General features: G+C 39.9%; 1 protein-coding gene across 18 annotated transcripts in view; it reads right to left on the bottom strand.

The window, feature by feature from the left end:
• Nucleotides 1-22460, bottom strand: part of mbnl1 (muscleblind-like splicing regulator 1) — an 80914-nt gene that overhangs the window by 19437 nt on the left and 39017 nt on the right. For all 18 annotated transcript variants that reach the window (XM_061840311.1, XM_061840312.1, XM_061840313.1 and 15 more), the window contains 2 exons: nucleotides 2749-2919; nucleotides 1668-1889 (listed from right to left, as the gene is read on the bottom strand). In XM_061840311.1, the coding sequence (XP_061696295.1) occupies nucleotides 1668-1889; nucleotides 2749-2919 (393 nt within the window). The remainder of the gene's footprint in view (nucleotides 1-1667; nucleotides 1890-2748; nucleotides 2920-22460) is intronic.

The raw sequence follows: 22460 nt of genomic DNA, 5'->3' as shown, positions 1-22460 counted from the left end.
AATTGCTGTATTTTTATAAAGTGGAACAGTATAGAGTGCTATTCTTCTCAGAAATACATTTGATCTATTTTTCTTAGGAGGCAGGAACATATTAATGGCTTTTTCCATTCATTTCAATAGCCAGTTTCACATGGAGCCTTCTATTATGATGAGAACTGGGTTAGAAGTCCCAACTGAATGAAAATCCTCATATAAACACCTCGATCATAATAAACAGATTGGTAATTCATTGGGATGCCCATAAATTAAACTACCAATTTAGAGTCATTCACTGTTCATCACAGGAGTTCTGTTTCCATGTCTGCGATACCTGAACCGGGATAAAACTTGAATATCTAATGTGAGTTTTGTATTTATTACAGAGCAGTTACTGAGATGCAAATGAACATCTTAAACAACCATCCTTATTGTGTTGTTTTAGGAACTTCCGTAGTGTGGCTTCCTGTAATTCAAACATTTCACTGGCCTATTAGGCGATTGTTATTGAACTATGCCTGGAAACAACAGGGGTAAAAAATGTGAGCAATTTTCTTGATCTATGTTCAGATGGCTGCTAGGTAACTGGATAACTGTTTTATTTTTGCGAAGTTGTCCATGCGATTTATTATTACATTGTTGTTATCATTTGCTACAGTTTTCCTGGTATGTAAGCCAAGGATGCTTCACCATTTGTTTCCTATCATAAAACACCACTGGACACACCACAAACAGCTCTGCTTATTATGTTTATGGAGATGAAGCATGAGTCATCAGGGCTTTTATGTCTCTGTGGATAGTGTGCAGTTCCAAAAACTACAATATGCTTAAAAGTGGGTAAGACCTGCAGTCTTTTAACCAGGGCCCATGTGATCATATTTCTACAGAAAAGTAGTGGCTACACTTTTCTATTCAGCCAATTTTAAGCACATAAATATTTTGAAGAATTATGAGTCATTTACACACCTAAAAAACATTTGCTCAATGTATGGCGGTGTCATATAGTGACAGGCAGGCTAATTGAATGCCACTTGACAACAGAAGACACAACAAGTGCATCCACCAGTTGCCATTCCCATCACTAACAGTTCACAATTCACACTGTGTGTGTAAATTTTGGAGTAAATTGAGATGAGCTCATCAACATTTCAGTTTTTATACTTTTTTTTTTTTTTGATGGTGTGCTATGAGATTTTCCAATGGTAAAATGTGTGCCTTGATGACTAAATGTTTGGGAAACAGTAGTTCATACATGAGGCAGAGGGGGGCAGCAGAATCCAAGTGGTGTCTACATGCTGTACTGTCTGTTGTGCTGCAGTAACTATCATTTAACACTTGTAGTTTGTAACGTGTTTGTAACGTGTTTTCATCAAAACAAATGCCCAAAATACGTGCCTTGATATGTGCTTGATGATGTAAACAGTTGCAAGCATTTTTAGTAGTTTTGCATCATTTCAACAAAGATAAACACCTAAATTAAGGGCGGGTTCTCTTCTTTACAATCTATCAACTGTCGAGCTGAACTAATGCAATACAACGCAAAAACGTCTATTAGTAGTATGTCCCAAGGAAAACTAAATTTGTTGTCAAGACAACAATGAGAATTTATTCCTAATAAAACAACAAATGTGACACAAAGTGTTTCCATTTAAAATTTTCAGATATTTCAAGAGAAGCAGTTGCCCAGTTACCTCGAGTCTGTCTGTTCTCAGCAGTTTCTGGGCTGCGGCAGCAGCGTTGGGGACTTGGCTGACGGCAGGGCTGGAAGCCATGAGGACTGGGGCATTGGGCAGGATCTCTGGGGGCATCAGGCCTGGCGACACGGGGCTCAGGTAGGGATTAAAAGCTGCGGCTGCAGCTGCAGCCGCAGCGCTGGCGTTGGTGGCCAGGCCGGGTGTCACCGAGAACATGGGCTGAAGGATGGAAGAATGAGGTTAGGGGCAAGAAAACATGCTGTTGTGCTAACAATAAATAAAGCACAAGATTAAATTTGCTGCTGAACGTGAACGAGCTTCACTGCTTCCACTTTTACAAGTCTGGAGATTTGTTGGGAGCAAAAGCAGTGATATGCTCATGCATGTAGAGTATGGATGCAATGGAACTTTAATGTCGATAGAATGGTTTGAAATAGCTGAAAATGTGGAAGTAGTTAGGTGCCAAAAACATGGGGAGATTCAAAAATAGGAATAATGTGTGAATCCTAGAAGCAACAATGTTCCAATGAAACACTTCTGGGGCTGATGTCATAACTTGAATAATTAGATTAGTCACTACATTGAACAAACAGTAAGACAACAAACACGTAATAAGCGCTGAGTCAGTCTACACGCATACTGGCTAACAGGTTACCCAGTTAACAGCCAGCCAACTCAACACTCTCATTCACTCACCAGGATAGGCCGCGCCTTTTAAGGCTACACACACTCTAAGTCACAAGTAGCATAATACAGTACAGTAGAACACAGGTGTCAAACGAAAGGTCCGGAACCCAGACCCAGCATTCCATATCATTTTATGTGGGCCATAAAAGCATATCAAGTGCATCAAACTCCATGAGTCTTGCTAAACTCTGTATCAAAATCTCAAAATGACACATATAATAATAGCGTTAAGATATTGAAATCGTATTATTGTTGCCAAACTCATTTTTACAATCGTAATTTTTAATAGTTGAACAAACTATTGTCCTCTGATTCCACAACAGGTTGTCCATAAATTTGTTGCGTAGATGATGATGATACGGCATAAAAGTGTGTTTGTGTGTCTTCTCACCATAGGTGGTAGCTGTGTAGCGGGCATCATGGCATTGGCGAGTTGCATCTGCTGAGCCAGCATGACCATGTTCTTCTGCTGGATCAGGTTGTTCCTGCCGTTGATTTCCAGCTGGTTCTTTAGGTGCGGAGGAGGGTGCAGGTACTTGCAGTTCTCCCTGGAACAGCGGCCCTGAAAGAGGAAGAACAAGGGTTTGTCTTATCTGGATTTACGAGCATGTAAAAGGTGACGCCACTCACATAAAGTTGTTAATGAGTATCTCAGTTGTGCTAGCAAATTGTGCCTCAGTGTACGTAGTATAATATAGCATAGTAACCTACTGGTTAGCACACAGGTGTCAAACTCAAGGCCATGAGCCAAATCCGGCCTGCCGCATGATTTTATGTGGCCCGCAAAGCTAAATCGTGTGAATTAACTTCTGTGATTTTTGTTCAAATCTGTACCAAAATTTCAAATTGTCAAATCATAAATGATAAAATTGAGGTATTGTAAGCATTTTTGTGCTCCCAAACAACAATAGTTGAAAAACACATTCCCCTTGATTTCTGATTCCTAAAATTCCATGTGGGAATATGATGAGGCGATCAAAGATTTTTATGGCTTCACAGTCATAACGGCCCGATGAGGTAAACCGGAATGGCAATGTGGCCCGTGACAAAAAACAGTTTGACATCCTTGAGTTAGCACGTAGATGTTCCTTCACTTGTCTAGCGTTTTTCTACCTGCAAGGTACTCAAAGCGCTTTAACAGTCTGCTAGTTAACGTATTGATGATGCAGGATCAGGAGCAAAGTCTGCCTCATAGTAGAGAGGTCCTGCGTTTAAATCTCTCTTCAGGTCCTCCTGTGTTTACTTGTACGAATGACTGCTTTTGCGACATAAAAATGGGCGCTATGTCTTGCGGCAATGTTGAGGGCAATTGAGTCTGCAAATGGCTTGAATGAGGCCTCTTTTATGTCTCACTGAAAATATAAAAATAACTCCACTTGTTGTCTGCTTCTTAGCATGAATTAAAGATGGTCGTCACTTTTTTGAAAAATACAAAATCCATTAATGCATCCACTGTGGGTCATGCAACAGGTGGCCTGAGCACACTACACATCACGTGACATGGAGGCAAACAGACAAACACCAAGCATTTGGAAGAGATAGACAGAGCCAGGGGCCTGGTTGACCTCACAGCAGCAGCCCCCACTGGGCGACATCTCCGAACCCTGTCATGACTTCACTCTCCTTCACTTTCACTCATACTGAATTACCAGACAGGTGCAAGGGTGAGAGGAGCGAGGTCACGGCTGAGAAGTGTACTTAGATTGCAGGGGGCTTTTCAGAGATATTTAGCGTTGTCCACTTAGTGTGAAGTTGCTGTCTCAAGTTGTTATTGGATCTTGTTGAGATTGGCGTGAGCATGTCCGTCTAAATATAGTGCTGAAATTGAAAGTGCATAAAGCTACAACAAGGTTTTCTTTATATAATTGCTTCAATTCAAAAAGCAAACATCATATTAAAGAGATTGATTAAATAAATGGAAAAAGCTACCAGGCCCAAGACTATATAATTTGTATATTACTGTCATCAACTAGAATCCTCATCCATTTCAAAAAAATAAACATTAAAAAAAAAGTTTTCAGGAACCCCACCATTTTTTTTTTTTTAAATTCAATAATTGAATGTTTGTTGAGACATTATAATTGCATCAACCAAACATCAAGCCATTTTCCACACTCTGGTCAATAATTTGTAAAAAAAAAAAAAATAAAAAATTGAATTGATGAGTGAAAAAATATGAAACTGACCAAATTTGAGCAGAGAATTCGATATTACAAATCATTTTCAGTATTTCTTCCACAACAGTCAAATGTATTTAGCACTACAACATACGTACTTGACACCCTTTACGACTGCAGGAATACATTTGAATTTATTGTAAAGTGTGATTCCTAGCAAGTTCAAACTGACTTAGTCTCCATCCATCCATTCATCCATTTTCTTTTCCGCTTATTCTCACGAGGGTCGCAGGGAGTGCTGGAGCCTATGCCAGCTCTGAACGGGCAGGAGACGAGGCACACCCTGAACCAGCCAATTGCAGGGCATATCGAAACAAACAGTCACACTCATAATCACACCTAGGCGCAATTTAGAGATCGAACCCGGGTCCTCGGAACCGTGAGGCTAAGGCTTTAGCAGCTAATCCACCGTGCTGCCTGACTTAGTCTCGATTGTTTTTATTTTTTTCCCCAAACTGGAAGAAAAATTTGGTTTGAGGATTTTTGTCAGTAATTTATCTTTGGATGTGTGTGATGGATAGTACAGCATTTTAAAAAGAGCCGCATAACAAGTAGAAGTGCACACTAAAAGTGAAAATTAGAGCTTATGAAGATCATGTGTTTTAATAGCACTCATCCAGAGTCACAGTGGCATGCAGTGTGGTTGATGAGGGAAAGAATGATTGTGTGTTTGTGTGTGTGTTGTGCTTAGGAGACAGATCACATTGCTTTCACCCAGTATGACCCTACACGTTGACCACCGGATTCACACTTATATCAGTGATTAGTCCTATTCCAGGTCTATTTTTCAAGCCAGTTATCCTCACAAGCTAACATTGGGTGAAAGGAAAACTACACCCTAACCTGGTCGCCAGTCACTTGCAGGGAACCTATCAATATCATCACTGAGCAGGAATCGATCCCACACTGCCTGCACCAAAATCAGGCACTCATAAGCATCCAAATTGAAGTTGCACAAGTAGAGATCATAGCAGGTCACTGCATGCACATGAAGAAACTGGCCCACAGTTAAAAACTGCTCCATGAGTAGGCCTCCCGACGTCAGTCCCTTGGTCCTGTGTTTCTGTTTAATTAGTGTTATTCACAGAAATATTATAAAAGAGAAAACACTTATGCCTTAATGGACCTACTTATCGATTCAGATAAAGGAGGTCGTAATTAGAATATGCTTGCAGACAAAACGACGGATAGAGTCTGGGAACCAAAACAGAGCAAAAATTATCAAAGTCGAGGAAAATGAAAGTGATAATAGAATTAACTGGTGAATTTCACATCATTAAAAAAAGTGAACAAAAAAGTTTTTTAGACTAGTGGGAATACATCAACCTATCACAGTCAACTTCTTAAGCACAATTAGCTTTGGTTATCCACTTCAAAAAAGTAGCTAACTCTTGGAAAGATGAACAATATACCCTTTTTTAGTAAAAGCAAAGGAACATTTAGTACCTGGTAACCAGAGTTCCTAGAATCAAAAATTTCCTGTGGACCATGTGGTTTGCATTTCTACCATACTTCAAAGTTCATGGCGCTTGACCTAGTAGTAGATTAAACTAATCAGCATTTGTCAGCAAGTCCCCACCCCTTGATGTGTACAGGACCTTCCAGAAAGATCTTAACGGCAAGGAGGAATCAATTAAGATGACCAGGGTTTTTTTTTTAAACGACCGTATTTTCTGCACTATAAGGCGCACCTACAATGAATAGCCCATTTTAAAACTTTTTTCATATATAAGGTGCACCGCATTATAAAGCGCATAGAAAAGACGCTACAGTAGAGGCTGGGGTTACGCTATGCATCCATTAGATAGAGCTGCACTAAAGGCTCAATATTGATCCATATATAAGGCGCACTGGATTATAAGGCGCATCGTCGGCTTCTAAGAAAACTAAAGGCTTTTAGGTGCGCCTTATCGTGCAGAAATTACAGTGTGATTTTGGGTGGAAATGTAGGGTGTACGGTATTTCAAAATACCAGGGTAAAAAGGAAAGCTCCAGAAAAAGTCTCTTCAATTAGCATGCGATTGTCGGTAAGGAAACTGACTGAAGAGCAGAGTGAGGCTTGTTCGGCCCTGGGTTGCACTTAAAATGTGTGCTCGTGTCTGCATTGGTGTGTGCTCTTCCGAGTCTTGACCCGACTTCAAAGAATCCAATCCAGTGCAAAGCTGTCCTATAGACAGGGCTTCATTTCACCGGGTGAGATCAGACTTGCACAATCCAGGCCAAGCAGGGACAATTAACGTGGCAGGCTACTGTGCGGCCTGATTCATGGCAAGTAGTGCTAAAAACACGAACCACCCTGATCGCGCACTCGTCCAACTCTCCCTCCAAATGTTACACACCCATGCTTTTGAAACTGTGCGAGGTTAGAACAAACAATGAAGTGAGGTAAAAAGAATGCTGGGTGGGGCCGCGTCCTATCCTTTTGGAGAGGGGAAGAGGCATGCGGCAAGTGCTATGCATGAGTACAGATGCACCTTCCTTCACCTAGCCATCGAAACATTATACTCCCACGGCGGAAACAGAAATATTCTACTCCCCTAAAGGAGAAGAGGAAACACAACAGATAACGCGACTCAGTTATACAACACTGCTGCTGTTTGCTCATGGAACATTTTGCAGCATTTTGGGTTGCACTGCAAAATTCAAACACTCACAGGCTAAGGTTGCCATCAAACTTCTTTCCATGCAACAAATACTAATCTAGTACTAATGTTAACAACACTTGGTTTAAATTATATACACAGAATAACACTTATATTTTGTGTATTTGATACAGTAACTAAAAAGGGCCCATTGGGACATTACAATGATGATCCTTAGGACACACCACTACTGAAAACTTTTTGATCACATCTCCCTGATTAACCCTCCAAAACAGTTCATAGGTCATAAAAGAAATGATTGCAAATTAATAATATATACAGTCTCTTGCATTTAAGTACACACACCCCTTTATTTTTTTGTAAATATTTATATTACCTCACCCCTGAGAGGAAAAAGCCAAAAGCTGCGTCTTCACCATCGGACAGTAAGTAAAGAAATGACTCTTTGTATAATTATAAAGTAGTTAGTGCAGAGCTTCTATAACAGTGTAAATAACAAATATGTGAGGGGTGTACTCAAATATATAGTAGACTTTACACCGATCTGACTGGCCGGTCGATAATTAGGATTTTATGATCGGATTTGATGTCATAATTCCAATCAATGACGTCACCCTCCGCAAAAGACTCCACTTTACTTACTTTTAAAGACTTTACTGCACGTCACCGTTATGTAGAGTATATTGTAATCCAAAAGCTGTTATTTTTATCCTTGTCACATGTCTTTTGACGTAGAACTGTAAATATCTGACCAGCTACAAAGAAAAAAAAAATGCAGTGTGGGAGAGATATCATTTAATGTGTGTGTAATATATGTACTCTCTCACACACATATATACTCATGCCCCAATTTAACTCCTCTGATTAACTAATACATTTCAGATCTCCGACTAAGCTATTTCTAACAATTCTTATTTTACAAAAAAACAAAAAAAAAAAAAAAAAAAAAAGGAAAAATGTGTAGCGGGTTATAATAAGTAAATGAATCAAACATACTAGACTTTTGTTTTTGGTGTTGTAGGTCTATCATAGGACAAAATTGTTGGTCAAGGATTATGTTACACTACACAAAATGTTACCATTCCGGATAAAATATGGCGGGCTGGAGCCAGGAAATCGGCTCCGACAATGAATCGGGCCGAAATGGGGGCTAAAATCCTGTAGTCTGTAATTAATCACTCCCCAGTTATAATCTTTTTTTTTTTTTTTTTTTTTTTTAATTGAGTTGAACAGGTCACAAAGGGTTTTGGTGGGAAGAACCTTAGAGCCGTTAACTAGGACCAAACATCTCTCAGACCGCATTTGACTGAATGAAAAAAGACTGAAAAATAGCCGGGTGGTCTGGGGGCTGCAAGCATGATTAAAGGACGATTACCAATTTTAACGTGCAAAATGTATAAATTGTATTATGAATGAAATATATCTAGCACATCTATAAATAAATGCTATTCTGTTTTCAAAATGTACACAATATGATCATTCATTATTTAGGTGCATACCTTTACCCTCAAAAATTACAAATTAAAATACAAATTCAACCAAGTAAACTATTAAATTGAATTCAGATTTGCGTCATGGCATGCAAGCGTCCTTTCAAAGCATGTATATCGTATCCATTCAAAAAAGTTTTAATTTCTTGTTTCAGTAAATGATTGAAAAGCATTAATGAAAACAATTATTAACGTCATGTGCTGTTATAAGTAAATTTAGATTGACATTTTTACAAGTAATTGCTTCTGAAGTGTCACTCTCGTTATTGATAACCTAGTCTGCAACTGGGGTTGGTTGTTTGCCTTGTGTTGACATCTTAATGTACCAGCTATGGAAAAGTTCATTTTCGTTGTTTTGAGTTGTTTGACGTGTTTTTGTCATTTCGCGTGAACTTCCAATGCCTTGAAACCTCTTGATCCATAGTCAATAGGATCATGACACCACGTACACAATGTTTTACCGGGTCGATTGATTTTGTGAATTAAGTCGCTTAACAGAGTGGTAACTTCCTTCTTTCCAACTGTATTGACAATTTCCTTATTCCATTCAATCCCATCGGAATTTATTTTTCACATATCTGTCAATTTCTTTCACTCGAGAGGCGTCTTTCCTCTTGAGCACCGCCATCGTGTTGACTTGAAAATGGCCCCATGAACAGCCTTGTACCAACAAGCGTTTTCATTGGTCAGGAGGAAAACATTTGACCAATCAACAGACGTGTAGCTAATCTTCCACCTCGCTTGCAAAAGTCGGATCGGAATATTAACGAGGGTGAATTCTGGCACAGGTTACGGTCGGAATACTGCAGAAAAATAGAGAATATATATATTTTTTTAATCAATCCAATTTAAAAACACGGAATTACGCCGTTAAACGGAAAAATCACATGCCTCATCTCTAGCATGAACTAGAACAGAGATTGTGAGCAAAGCACTTTCCACCAACCATGACCTGAAAGGTGGATGGGCAGATATTTCCAGAGAGACACTACCCAATTGTAGCAAGGCTTCCCAGAGGAGTTGATGCTATTAAAGCTGCAAAAGGACTAGATTTTCCTCTATCAGGTTAGTTCTAAGTCTATGAGGCTCAGAGAGATTGTGCTCTTCTCTGTTTCCCATAATGTTTACATATCATAATAATTGGGATTATGTTCACAGCGGATTGGAATCTTTGATGGTCTGTTGTTTGGTAGGGATGGTGTGGATCACGGTATGTAAGGCTCTACTGTTCTCTAGCCGGCGTTCCAGTGACTTCTGTCCAAACATACACGGAGATGAAAGCGCTTTCTCCTCTCGCCCACACTGTGAATGAAGCTTTGTGATACTGGCCAGCAGCAGCAACTCAAAAGGTTCACGCCCAGTGATTGGTCTTTGTTGAACATGTCCGAACATTGGAATCTCTAAATATTAAACACCAAAGCAAAATACTAAAAAATATTGCTGTAATTCAGTTGTTAGTCACTAATGGTTGCCAATCAGTGATGGTGTGAATGTGTGTGTTTTTTGTTGTTGTTTGGTTATTTCTACGTGCTCTGTGAATGAGCCTGAAGTCCTACACCCAGTCCAGGGTGTAGTCTGCCTTCCTCCCAAAGTCAGATACGGTCAACTATAGTTTTGAAGCTGGACATTTGGCATCATTACCACAAACTGATGCAACTTACATTAAATCAGGTCTCAGCAACCTTTTTGAGGCTGATCGTATGAAGGGCTACGTGACCTGTTTGTGGCAAATTTCAGACTCAGTTCATTACACGTACATAAAATATTTTTGTTTTATTTTATTGTAGTAAATGACATTACAGGTATTTTAAAATTTTAATTCACGTAGGCAAGTCAGATTCAGAATTTAAAACACAAATAATAGTAACAATTTGTGGCCTATGGTATTTTTAGAACATACCTTGCGAGTGCCTTATATGGTCCTCGCAGGCTACCATTCGCCTGCGGGTACCGCGTTGGTGAACCCTGCATTAAATAATAAAACAGACACATTCATTTATTGGCTTTGACGAAATTAAGATGAATCAGGCGTCTTGATGGAAGAGTACAGTGGTGATTTGAGATATGAGCCAACAGGTGACCCTGACTTTTTTTCAAGATACGAGATATCCATCCCTTCATCCATCCATCTATCCATCCATCCATCCATCCATCCATCCATCCATCCATCCATCCATCCATTTCCAGCAATTCAACAGACAACCTAATATTCAAAGGCATGCATTCGTTACATCTGAAAAACAAGTATTACTACACTTCAATTAATAACAGAGCAATTCTCCTTATGCAAAACCCCAAATCTGAGCTGTTTTTGGGAGGAAGCTGGTATGGATTAATAGCATTTATATTCAATTCTATTGGGAAATATGATTCGACAAACAAATGCTTTGATTTATGACTCTAAGCACGGTCACTAAACGAATCTATCTCAAGCCACCGGTGTATTTAAAACCCATGTTGTTGACAGCAATAAGCCCTGAAAATTCTGACAAGGAACATGCACTAAAATAACCTTTAATCTTATAATTCAACATTAACAGGATACTTACTTTGACGTGATAAAACAATACTAGAAATGTGAGGATTTCTCTATGGAAAGTGGTGGACAAAGGCCAAATCCCAGTGCTTTACTGGGACTACACTTAGCAACTGTTTCTAAAAAAGAGCGAAAAAGAGAGCCACGCCAGATGGGTTTCTAGTTGCCACTGCATCTCTATTTCAGACCCGGCACAACACACTCATACCCTTGTGATTATGTGCATAGCACACGTTGATGCTCAGTGGTCTGTGAGCCGATATGTGATCAGTGGAGCTTATGAAGACGGGGAAGGTTGGGAGTTGTTAATCTTCGATAATAGTTAGTTCGCCCCTGGTGATGCATTACCACCGTGCCCGAACAATGGCACAGAGGATTATGTGTGAGAGTTCATCTACAACACAAAGATACACACAAGCATGACAAATATTGGTTGCTAATATGTGGGCGAAATGTGAGTAGATAGATTTCAACATTTCAATAGCGAAGTATAATATTATGACAAATGAAAAGGACAACTGACTATTACATGTATATTTGGAAGAAAATACTAAATTGGATGCAGTCCTCCGGTGCTCGGAAGTTCTTCAATACCAAATTGATAATCCATCCGAAAGGGCCCAAATTCCCAAAATGTATTGGAAAGCAAAATTTTAAAAATCTTTGATTTTATTTCATTTTTAAAGTACTGTATTTTCCGCACTATGAGGCACACCTAAAAGCCTTTAATTTTCTCAAAAGCCATATGGCTCAATATTGAGCCTTTTGTGCAGCTCCATCTAATGGATGCCTAATGTAACGACAACCTCTACTGAAGCGTCTATTCTATGTGCCTTATAATGCGGTGTGCCTTATATATGAAAATAGTTTTAAAATAGGCTATTCATTGAAGGTGCACCTTATAATGCAGTGTGCCTTATAGTGTGGAAAATACGGTACCTGTAAAGTTAATCCCTAGATTAGTTTTTAAATACAATAAATACAATATTGGGAATAAGATCTGATATGAGCAAAGACTAAGAACTAAACATGTAGTATTCAATTCTGCAGATATCACAAACTGTTTTTCCACATTAGAATTTTCCAGCCTTTTGGCGGTATGTGGCTAAAACTGGGCCTAGTGACGCACTTGGGCCTCGGTCTTAGTTGTCCCTCACCCGTTACATAAGGAATTGAGTGCTTTTGCTTGCAACTGTAACTATCCTGCGCAATTGTTATATGCTGTTAGCAAGCTAGCTACAGTATGCCGACACCCTGGAAATGCAAATTCCCTTCGATAGTCTACTGGTTTGGCCACTTTAGAGCGCCTCAGTCAGCCCTGAGTGTGCGCGCATTACGCAGGGAAAGAAGGAATAGTGAGGAGAGAGAAATAAAATTGAAAACTAGTCATACTTGACAGCCAGACTGTGGGCTGCATATTCAGGCATGTGACTCCACTTTAGAAAGCCTGGTTTGTCAACAGCGTGTAAAAGTCCTGCGATGGGATGATGGGATGTATTCCAGCCACCTCAGCCTTTAAGGGGATATATTTTTTTGCAAGTTAAACATTTAGTTATGTGTAGCTATAAGAAAGATGGTAGAAAAATTTGCATCCACTTGTAGTGGTAGCTGATTAACAGTTAATTGACAGCGAGGAGTGGTTTCAGTGCATTTAGCAGACATCTCTACAGCATTTTAAAGCCGACATGACGGCTTAATTTTTCAAAATTTAGAATTCTCCATTAACTTGGTGATATTTTTTTGTTTAAATTTGCTATGGTTTTGTTATTGTGCTTTATGTCAAATTCAAAAGATTTATTTTGCTTTACAGGGACTTTAAATCTGACAAGGATTCAAACAGTTTAATTATCATGCCATCACACATTCACACGACATGGCTTGAAATTATACCAAACATCCTAGATTAGGTAAAGCAGTCTCAAGACTTGAAAAACATAAATAGAATAAGAAGATAAGATACAATAAACTTATACACTTAATTCCACCTGTGAATGTGTACAAAGGTACAAATCAGCAAGCATTTTTGATGCAACAAAATACAATTGCCAGGGGCTTGAATTGCACATAATATCTACATGATGTCTCCATCATGTTTGAACTTGAAGAGAATAAAGTGTTCCTCGTGCAGGGATGAATAGGCATCAGGGGGCAGGGTGATGTCAGAGCTCCAGAGCATTGTTTGAGTTTAATAGTCTAACACCTCCCAGAAAGAAGCCTGGAAGAGAGGAGGAGGTTGGCTAATGGAAGACAAAGTGTGTGGGATTGGCAGAGTCTTTGAACTTTCTTTCTGCAGCTGATGGTGACATATGTCAAAAAAATAAGTATTTGAACACCCTGCTATATCGCAAGTTATCCCACTTAGAAATCATGGAGGAGTCTGAAATTTTCATCTTCGGTTGATGTCCACTGTGAAAGAGATAATCTAAAATGAAAAATCCAGAAATCACAATGTATGATTTTTTTTAAAGATTTCTTTTTGTGATACAGCTGCAAATAAGTATTTGAACACTTGTCCATCGGCTGGAATTCTGACCCTCAAAGACCTCTTAGTCCACCTTTAAATGTCCATCTCCACTCCATGTATTATCCTGAATCACCTGTGTGAGGTCGTTAGCTGCATAAAGACACCTGTCCACCCCATACAATCAATAAGACTCAAACGTCTAACATGGCCAAGACCAAAGAGCTGTCCAAAGACACCAGAGACAAAATTGTACAACGGCACATGGCTGGAAAGGGCTACAGAGAAATTGCCAAGCAGCTTGATGAAAAAAGGTTCACTGTTGGTGCAATCATTAGAAAATGGAAGAAGCTAAACATGACGGTCAATCTAAATCGGAGTGGAGCCCCATGCAAGATATCACTTCGTAGGGTCTCAATGATCCTTCGAAAGGTGAGGAATCAGACCAGGACTACACGACAGGATTTGGTCAATGACCTGAAAAGAGCTGGGACCACCGTTTCCAAAGTGACTGTTGGTAATCCACTAAGACGTCATTGTTTGAAATCATGCGTGGCAAGGAAGGTTTCCCTGCTTAAACCAGCACATGTCAAGGCCCATCTTAAGTTTGCCAATGACCATTTGGATCATACAGAGGAGTCATGGGAGAAAGTTTTATGGTCAAATTTCACTAACTGTGTTTGGGGGAAGACAAATGATGAGTTCCATCCAAGGAACACCATCCCAACTGTGAAGCACGGGTGGTAGTAACATGCTTTGGGGGTGTTTTTCTGCACATGGGACAGGACTGCAGTCTATTAAGGATAGGATGACCACGGCCATGTTGGGGAACAACCTCTTTACCTCAGTCAGAGCATTGAAGATGGGTAGTGGCTGGGTCTTTCAACATGACAATGATCCAAAGTACACAGCCAGGAAAACCAAGGAGTGGCTCCGTAAGAAGCATATCAAGGTTCTGGCGTGGCCTAGCCAGTCTCCAGACCTAAACCCAGTGGAAAATCTTTGGAGGGAGCTGAAACTCTGTGTTTATCAGTGACAGCCCAAAAACCTGTCTGATCTAGTGAAGATCTGTGTGGAGGAGTGGGCCAAAATCCCTCTTGCAGTGTGTACAACCCTGGTGAACAATTACAGGAAACATTTAACCTCTGTAATTGAAAACAGATGCTACTGTACCAAATATTAACATTGGTTTCCTCAGGTGTTCAAATACTTATTTGCAGCTGTATCACACAAATCGTGAAAAAAAACATACAATGGGATTTCTGGATTTTTCTTTTTAGATAATCTCTCACAGTGGACATGCACCTACGATGAAAATTTCAGACCCTCCATGATTTCTAAGTGGGAGAACTTGCATTGTAGCAGGATGTTCAAATACTCATTTTCTTCTCTGTATAGATAGATTGGGAATGTAGGCCATATAATAATTAACTACTAAAAGGGTGTGTCTTAATACTTGATTCCGTATAGAGCACGTTGCAGAAGCTGCTAACGAACAGGCCCTGTTATCTGTGTGCAGTCAAACAGCATTTGTTATTCACACCCAACAGGGTGTTGTTTTGAAAAAGGCCTCTGGTCAAATGTCACATACACAGGAGCTTTCCGTCCAAACTTAGACCGCCATAGATTTTTTTTTTTTTTACCAGCCACCCCCTTGAACTGCATTTGTTTTCCAACACACATCTGCTTTCCCATGAATTCATTATAGGCCGTTTATTCTCATGAAGTTTCAAGACACCATGTTTTTGATTGGAGATAGCTGATGTGCTCATTTCTCTGCTATTCATCTCAATCATTTGTATGATGCATGAGTTCATTTGAGTTTGGTTATGTTTCTCTATCTTGAAGGTTTCTTATTCGAGATTTATAATCATCTTCACTAGTCCAAGGGAAATGGAAAAAACAACATGAGACGTGATCATATTTGGCAACAGACAGGCATACACACACACACACACACACACAACAGTCGGAAACGTAAACTGCAGACTTTAATGTAGTCTTTGAAGACAGCACTGGAAGCAACTCGGTGTTAGACATCTCAACACTTCAAATGATGGAAAAAAAAACATGAGCTGTCACTTCTTATACATATCTTTGATCCTTTTCTAACTGTTTCGATTTCAGGAGTGAGGCGCCTGCATTGTAAAATGTACACACGCACACGCTTCTCCAACTGTGAATTTACAGAATCAATCCAGCACATATTACGCTAATCTGATCTGCAGCTCTAATCCCACTGTCAACTAGCCTAATCCTGTTTCTGTATGTGATTATCCCCTTCGGACTTGGCACCCACAAAAGAGGGATGTTTTCTCCCCCTTGCTGTATCTATTGAGAACGAGAAAGCTGACAACAGAGTAGGAATAATTTCATTTTATCGGTGATGCTGTCTTGAATTATATACAAATTTTTACCTGAAGTAAAAAAACGACATAGGTGCTTCGCCTGGCAGTCTCGTTTGATTGGTTAAGGTTACTAATTGGATTGATAATAGAAATGATATACAGTAATATATGGTGTCAGAACTGCCTGAATGAATACGAGACTAATTTGCTGGTACATTGCAGCATGGTAAACTGGCCACATAACCGGTCTCAATTGAAATGAAGCACAAACAGGACACGTACTGGACAGAGAGGAAATCTAAAGAAATTCCCTTTATGGATCATCTGGAAAATTAATGTATGGTTGTGCAATGACCTTTAAAATAGCAAGTCACCAAAAGAGACTGCCATTATAAAATAGAAGAGTGCTTGTGCAGAAAACTGTCAAGCGTGTAAATAAAGACCACACCCAGAAATCCAGATGGATCCTGCCGTCTTCAAAGCAGAAAAAAAGGCGTGTATCCGCAAAGCTGGAGACCATAAAAAAGGTTGCATCTCTCCGCTCCTCCCAGCCACAAACGGGAGGCTAATGAGCGGCATAGCTAAAATTCCCAGCGCCAGTAAATAACGAAAGCGTCTTTTCCATAATGGATTCTTCATCTATTTTCAATATCACTTGCCCTCATTAGGGTTCAGGAGTGAGCTGAAGTCTATCCCAGCAGATATGGGATGAGAGATGGGCTACATCTTGGACTGGACTCTGGAGACTTCAATTACCCTAAACTGCATGGTTTTAGAATGAAAAAAGAAAATCTATGCAACGATATGTTAAATATGAGGTTCAAACCTAGGCTCTCTCGACTGGAAGGCAGACAGGCAAACTATTATATGACAGCTTAAATTTTTATTTTTTTGGTTTATTTTAATAAAAAAAAATCAAAAATAGATATGCTCCTAATTATAACTGTCCTAACCTTGTTTAAGAAAAATATATTAATTGGCTTTCAGGACTCAGGAGAGGCAAAGGTTCCAAGCTAAGACTCACATGCAAATATATCAAATATACAAAGCAAATGTTTTAAAAAAAATATTGCCTGTTTAGTCAAATCCGTTAAGGACTGAGCCCTGCCATGAATAAGGAAGATCCAGGAGTAACTAACACCCCCCCTTAAAAAGGTTCACAACTGCCCATAGATACAGAACCAAAAGATCGCGGGAAAGCACTAGTCCTCAACTCACTTCAATAAAGTTCCGTCACAGTCGGGTGGAAATGCCCTGTCCATATTTGGTCAATTTAATCTATACTATTGTTCAGTCTCGAATATTTGGGGATTTACTGTCAATGAAATAGGAACTAGGAATGGACATACTGTAATAATTTAATTCATAACAATTGATTTATTAAAAATGAAGTGTACTGTATGGAGTTTACTGATTGTCTTGTGGTAAAATAGACGCCACCGGTTGATTGAAGCCAGCCTCAGCTAGTTTGCTGTTTAAAGCAGTACAACACGACGTCCAGTATAACATTCTCTAACTTAAGCAACATCCATCCATCCATTTTCATTGCAACTTATCCTCACAAGGGTCGCGGGGAGCGCTGGAGCCTATCCCAGCTGTCAATGGGTAGGAGGCGGGGTACACCCTTAACTGGTTGCCATAGAGACAAACAGCCACACTCACAACCACACCTCGGGGCAATTTAGAGTGTCCAATTAATGTTGCATGTTTTTGGGATGTGGGAGTGTCCAGAGAAAACCCACGCAGGCACGGGGAGAACTTGCAAACTCTACACAGGCGGGTCCAGGAATGTACCCAGGACCTCAGAATTGTGAGGCCAACGCGTCACCAGCTGAGCTACCTTGCCGCCCTTAAGCAACATTAGTCTGCTTAATACAATACTGCCAATGACAGTGGAGCACAGAAAGAAAAACCAATACCTGTAATAATATTAATGGGAGGTTAATATCTTGTAAAATCCCATTCTAATCTGTTTCAATTAAAATAATTTAAAAAACAAAACAAAGGCAGTTTAAGCAGCAAATTAGTAAGGGCAAATTAGTTGGGCATGATCCCGTCTACATTACTTTGAGACAAAATTACTTTGCAACATACAGCAACTATGTCAGTATGTCAAATTTCCCAAGGGACATTTTAACATCTTATTGTAATAATTTAGTACTAATTTAAAGAAAGCCTGAATCAAAAAGGTAGCGCAATCAAAACTTTGACAGGCCCAGACACTGTCATTCTATGAAGGAATGTTCTTATAAAAACAAAACCGTCACACTGTGAGACCAGCTGCGTTGAATAATAATAAAATAAGTCACTTGTTCATTGGAACTAGCGTGTCAAACACAAGCGCCGGCGGGGGGCCATGTGTGTATGTAGTTTCTGGCATCTGTCTTTCATCTGCGGCAACGAGTGATAAGGAGCTAGGTAAACCTGACTGACGTTTCTAAATGCTCAAGTGAGGGAGGGGCGGAGGCCTTGCACAAGTGTGGAGTAAATGAAGCTAATGCCCTGGAGCGCTGTGCTCATCTGTCGAGTGGGAGGATAATGGCTGAGTTGGGTTGTATGCATGCTGGATTGCTGGCACGTGAGACCGAAAAATGAAAAGATGTCATTAGGAATAGACGGAGCCCAATAAAGTAGGCTGAAACTATGTGTTCGTCATTTAATCTGGTCTCAATAAAGTGAATTACCCAGATCTCCAACTCGGACTGCTTTAATTCCCGGAAGCATCCTCCTATTGTGACTACAGATCCTGAAAAATACCCTACAGGTGCAAAAAGAGGGGGTCATCACACCAGCATTTCCCAGAGATGAACAATTGTCTTAAATTTAGCCTGCACCAAATGCCTCCTCTCCTTCAGAGTATACAGAATGATTTGAAGGCAGGACATAACCAGACAGGCACAGGCAAAACACATTCAAAACAGATCCAAGGATCATAAAATTTTTCCCCGACTGCTTTCATAACACTGCTCAGAGGTTTCTCACAGTATCTACCCCTGTGCGCTCAATGTTGCACATGTCCCTTTAAAATTTAGACATGTTTGGAAATTTTGGCTTATTAATACCCTCAGTGGGCGCACAGGATCCCTCAGTGGTGATGGAAGAGATTTGTTGCATGCTTATGTTTGTAAAACCCAGCCAACAATAATGTTTTGGATAGGCCTAAGCATTGAAATAGCCTTCAGAAAATGATGACGAAATGACAAATTATTCTTTCACAAACAGCACTGTACATTACATAAGGTCCTCAACTCAGAATTCAATCAAAATGTGATTCAAAATATCATCAAACTACTTATATATCTTATTTATACACAAACAAAGACACTGCTGTGAAAAAGAAGTCCCCCTTCTCAAATTCTTATATTTTTGCAGTTTCCCTACTTGAACGTTTAAGAAAATCAAACAAATGCAAAAAAAACAAGCAAACTTAACATGTTGTTTTTAAATGGTAATTTCATTTATGAAGAAAAAATAAATATTCAAAGTTACCCAGCCCTGTGTGAAAAAGTAATGCCTCCCTTAACCTAATGACAAGTTGGGCAATCCTCAGTAGCAACAACTAAAATCAAGCCTTTTCTATAACTGGCAAAGAGTCTTTCACATTTCCGGAGAGATATTTTGGTCCGCTCTTCCTTTTAGAATTTTTTTAAATGGTTGTCAAGCATAAACAGCAATTTTAAGGGCATGCCACAGAATTTTAATCAGATTCAAGTCTGGACTTTGACGAGCCCACGCCAAAACCTTCATTTTTTTTTTTTTACTGTGATACAGAAGTTGACTTGCTGGTGTGTAGTGGATTGTTGTGTGCTGCAGCATCCAAGGGAGCTTCAGGTCACAAATTAACGGCTGAGCCTTCTCCTTTAGGACTTTCTGTTAAGGAGCGCAATTTATGGTTTCAGACAACCACAGCAAGTCATCCATATCCGGAAGGAGAGAAGCCATCCAAGACTATCACACTACCACCACCATGTTTGCCTCTTGGTAAAATGTTCGTTTTCTGAAATGCTGTCCTACATTTACGCCAGATCTTAGGAGACGTCCACCTTCCAAAAAGCTCAAATTTCATCTTGTGTAAATATAATCCCTCCAAGGTCTTGGGAATCATTCAGCTATATATTTTTTTAATTTGCAAAAGCAAGCCTTTATTTTACATTTGGTCAGCAGTGGTTTTTGTCTTGGAACCCAGCCATGGATGCCAATTTTGCCCAGTCTCTTCCTTATTGGTGTCACAAACACTACACTGACCTTAACTGAGGCAAAGAAAGCCGGCAGTTCTTTAGAGGTTCTCCCGAGTTCCTTTGTGGCCTCCTAGATGAGTCATTGCTGTTGTTGTTGGGGTAATCTTTTTAGGCCGACCACTCCTGGGAAGGTACATCATTGTTCCCCATTTTCTCCATGTGAGGATAATGGCTCTCCATTTAAAGAATTTCTTGATTCAACAGGTAGGCCTGGATGTAACCATGCTTAAGTAGTTAATAAAAGAAATAATTTAAACACAGCATTTTAAGTTCACTTGGGTTATGATTGTCTGATACATTTGTTGATGTTCCATATTTTTACATGAAATTATTTTTTTTCTTGTGTGTGTGTGTGTGATGTCTTAGTTCTTTTAAAAACTATTTGCAATGTAATAGCGTTGGTGGAATGACTGGTTAGAGCGTTAGCCTCACAGTTCAGAGGACTGTGGTTGTAATAACGACCCCGCCTATGTAGAGATTGTGTCACGGACCAACGGTGCACAGGCGGACCCAAATGCAGGACTCCACGACGAGAACATGATGTTCAGTGGGTTTTATTATAAACGAAAGTTGTGCACAACAACACAGTCCAAGAAGGCAGGATCCAAAACACAAGAAACAATGTCTGATAACTGAGTCAACTAAAGAGCATAACCAAAAGCGTGAATGGACTATAATGGCGCAGTGGCGGGGTAACCCTGGATGCGGGAAAGCATACTCAACGAACTGGAAAATGCTTGTGACAAAACTCTGACTTAAATACATTTTCTAATCACGGTGCCTCATGTGACACAGCTGTGACCAGCGACAGGTGTCAGAAATGAAACCGCAAGGAGCGGTGGCCAGGCCACGCCCCTCTTGTCCGTGGTCCAGCCTTGCTCATGACAGTTTGCATGTTCTCCCTATGGCCGTGTGGGTTTTCCCCGGGGACTCGGGTTTCCTCCCCCATCCCAAAAACATGCATTAGGGTTAGGTTAGGGGTTAGGTAAGATAATCTAAATTGCCCTTAGGTGTGATTGTGAGTGCGACTGTTTGTGTTGATGTGGCCTGAGATTGGCTGGTAACCAGTTCAGGGTGTACCCTGCCTCCTGCCCGATAATACCTGGTTATAGACTCCAGCACTCCCACTACCCTTGTGAGGATAAGCAGCTCAGAAAATGGATGGATAGGTGAAATAACACTTAAAGTTACGTTTAATTTATAAGTGGTATCAGTGTCTTTGCATCAGAGTATTTTTTCAAATAAGAGTATGGATGTGAAGTATTGGCATCATAGCATTATGATGGTCAGACAAGAAACATACTCTATAGTCTATAGTGATAGAAAATACAGTGACGTACATTGAGTGATATCATCCTTGTTAGAAAGTCATCTTTGGGAAAATATGGAATTAAGATTATTTACCAGGATAATATGAGTGTCGAGGCATTTTTTGTTTCTCATCTGAGCAAACACGCTGAGCTGTCTATAGTGCATGTGTATATAGGGGGCACATAAACATAGGTAGTAGTATACGATAGTGGGAGGACATAGAAGTGCTCATTGTATTTGTGTTTATAAAGGGAGCCAGTGTGATGGTGGGACAGAGTCAGCTGACATTGAGAAGAAGAAGGGACAGGCTGTTGTTGACAGTGCAGGGATCTGATGAAGATGTACATGCCACAGAAAAAGCAGCAACAGAATTTTTTGTTCAAATTAATGTACATTCAAAGCATTAATCCACCGCTAAACATAAAACCCTTGGGTATAAAATGAAAAAGGCATTAGAATAAATCGAGCAAAACCAACACAGGGTCTAAAACAAAAGCTCCTGCAACACAAGTGAGCTCTTAATAAAACCCGAGACGACAACACCCTCGCGGCTTTGTGTCATAAAAAAACTCAAATTGAGAAAAAGCTTACACCTTAAGGATGACTGAATCCCGGTGTACTCTTTAAAGGAAGATCTCACGACGTGTGCACTCACAGATATCCAATTAAAAATCTAATTAGGCGTACAGCATTTATATGTGGACTTCAGCAGACAGAAGCCCTTGGGCTCCCCGCAGACGTTCTGGATTACAATATCACCACAGGACTGGCTGGAAATCAGCACGGTGCTACTAAAAACAAACCTAGCTGATCGTGGGGGGGAAGGAACTTAAAAACACGTTTATCTTTGTCAGATTCTGGCATTATAATACGGCAAACAGGTGTCTTATTTCCTATGCATATCCATGTTGTCTTTGGCAAAAAGCAAGGCAAGCAATG

This window comes from Syngnathoides biaculeatus, chromosome 13 (assembly GCF_019802595.1).
Source record: "Syngnathoides biaculeatus isolate LvHL_M chromosome 13, ASM1980259v1, whole genome shotgun sequence".
In the NCBI taxonomy this organism is placed as follows: domain Eukaryota; kingdom Metazoa; phylum Chordata; class Actinopteri; order Syngnathiformes; family Syngnathidae; genus Syngnathoides; species Syngnathoides biaculeatus.
This window is presented reverse-complemented; position numbering and strand designations above follow the sequence as displayed.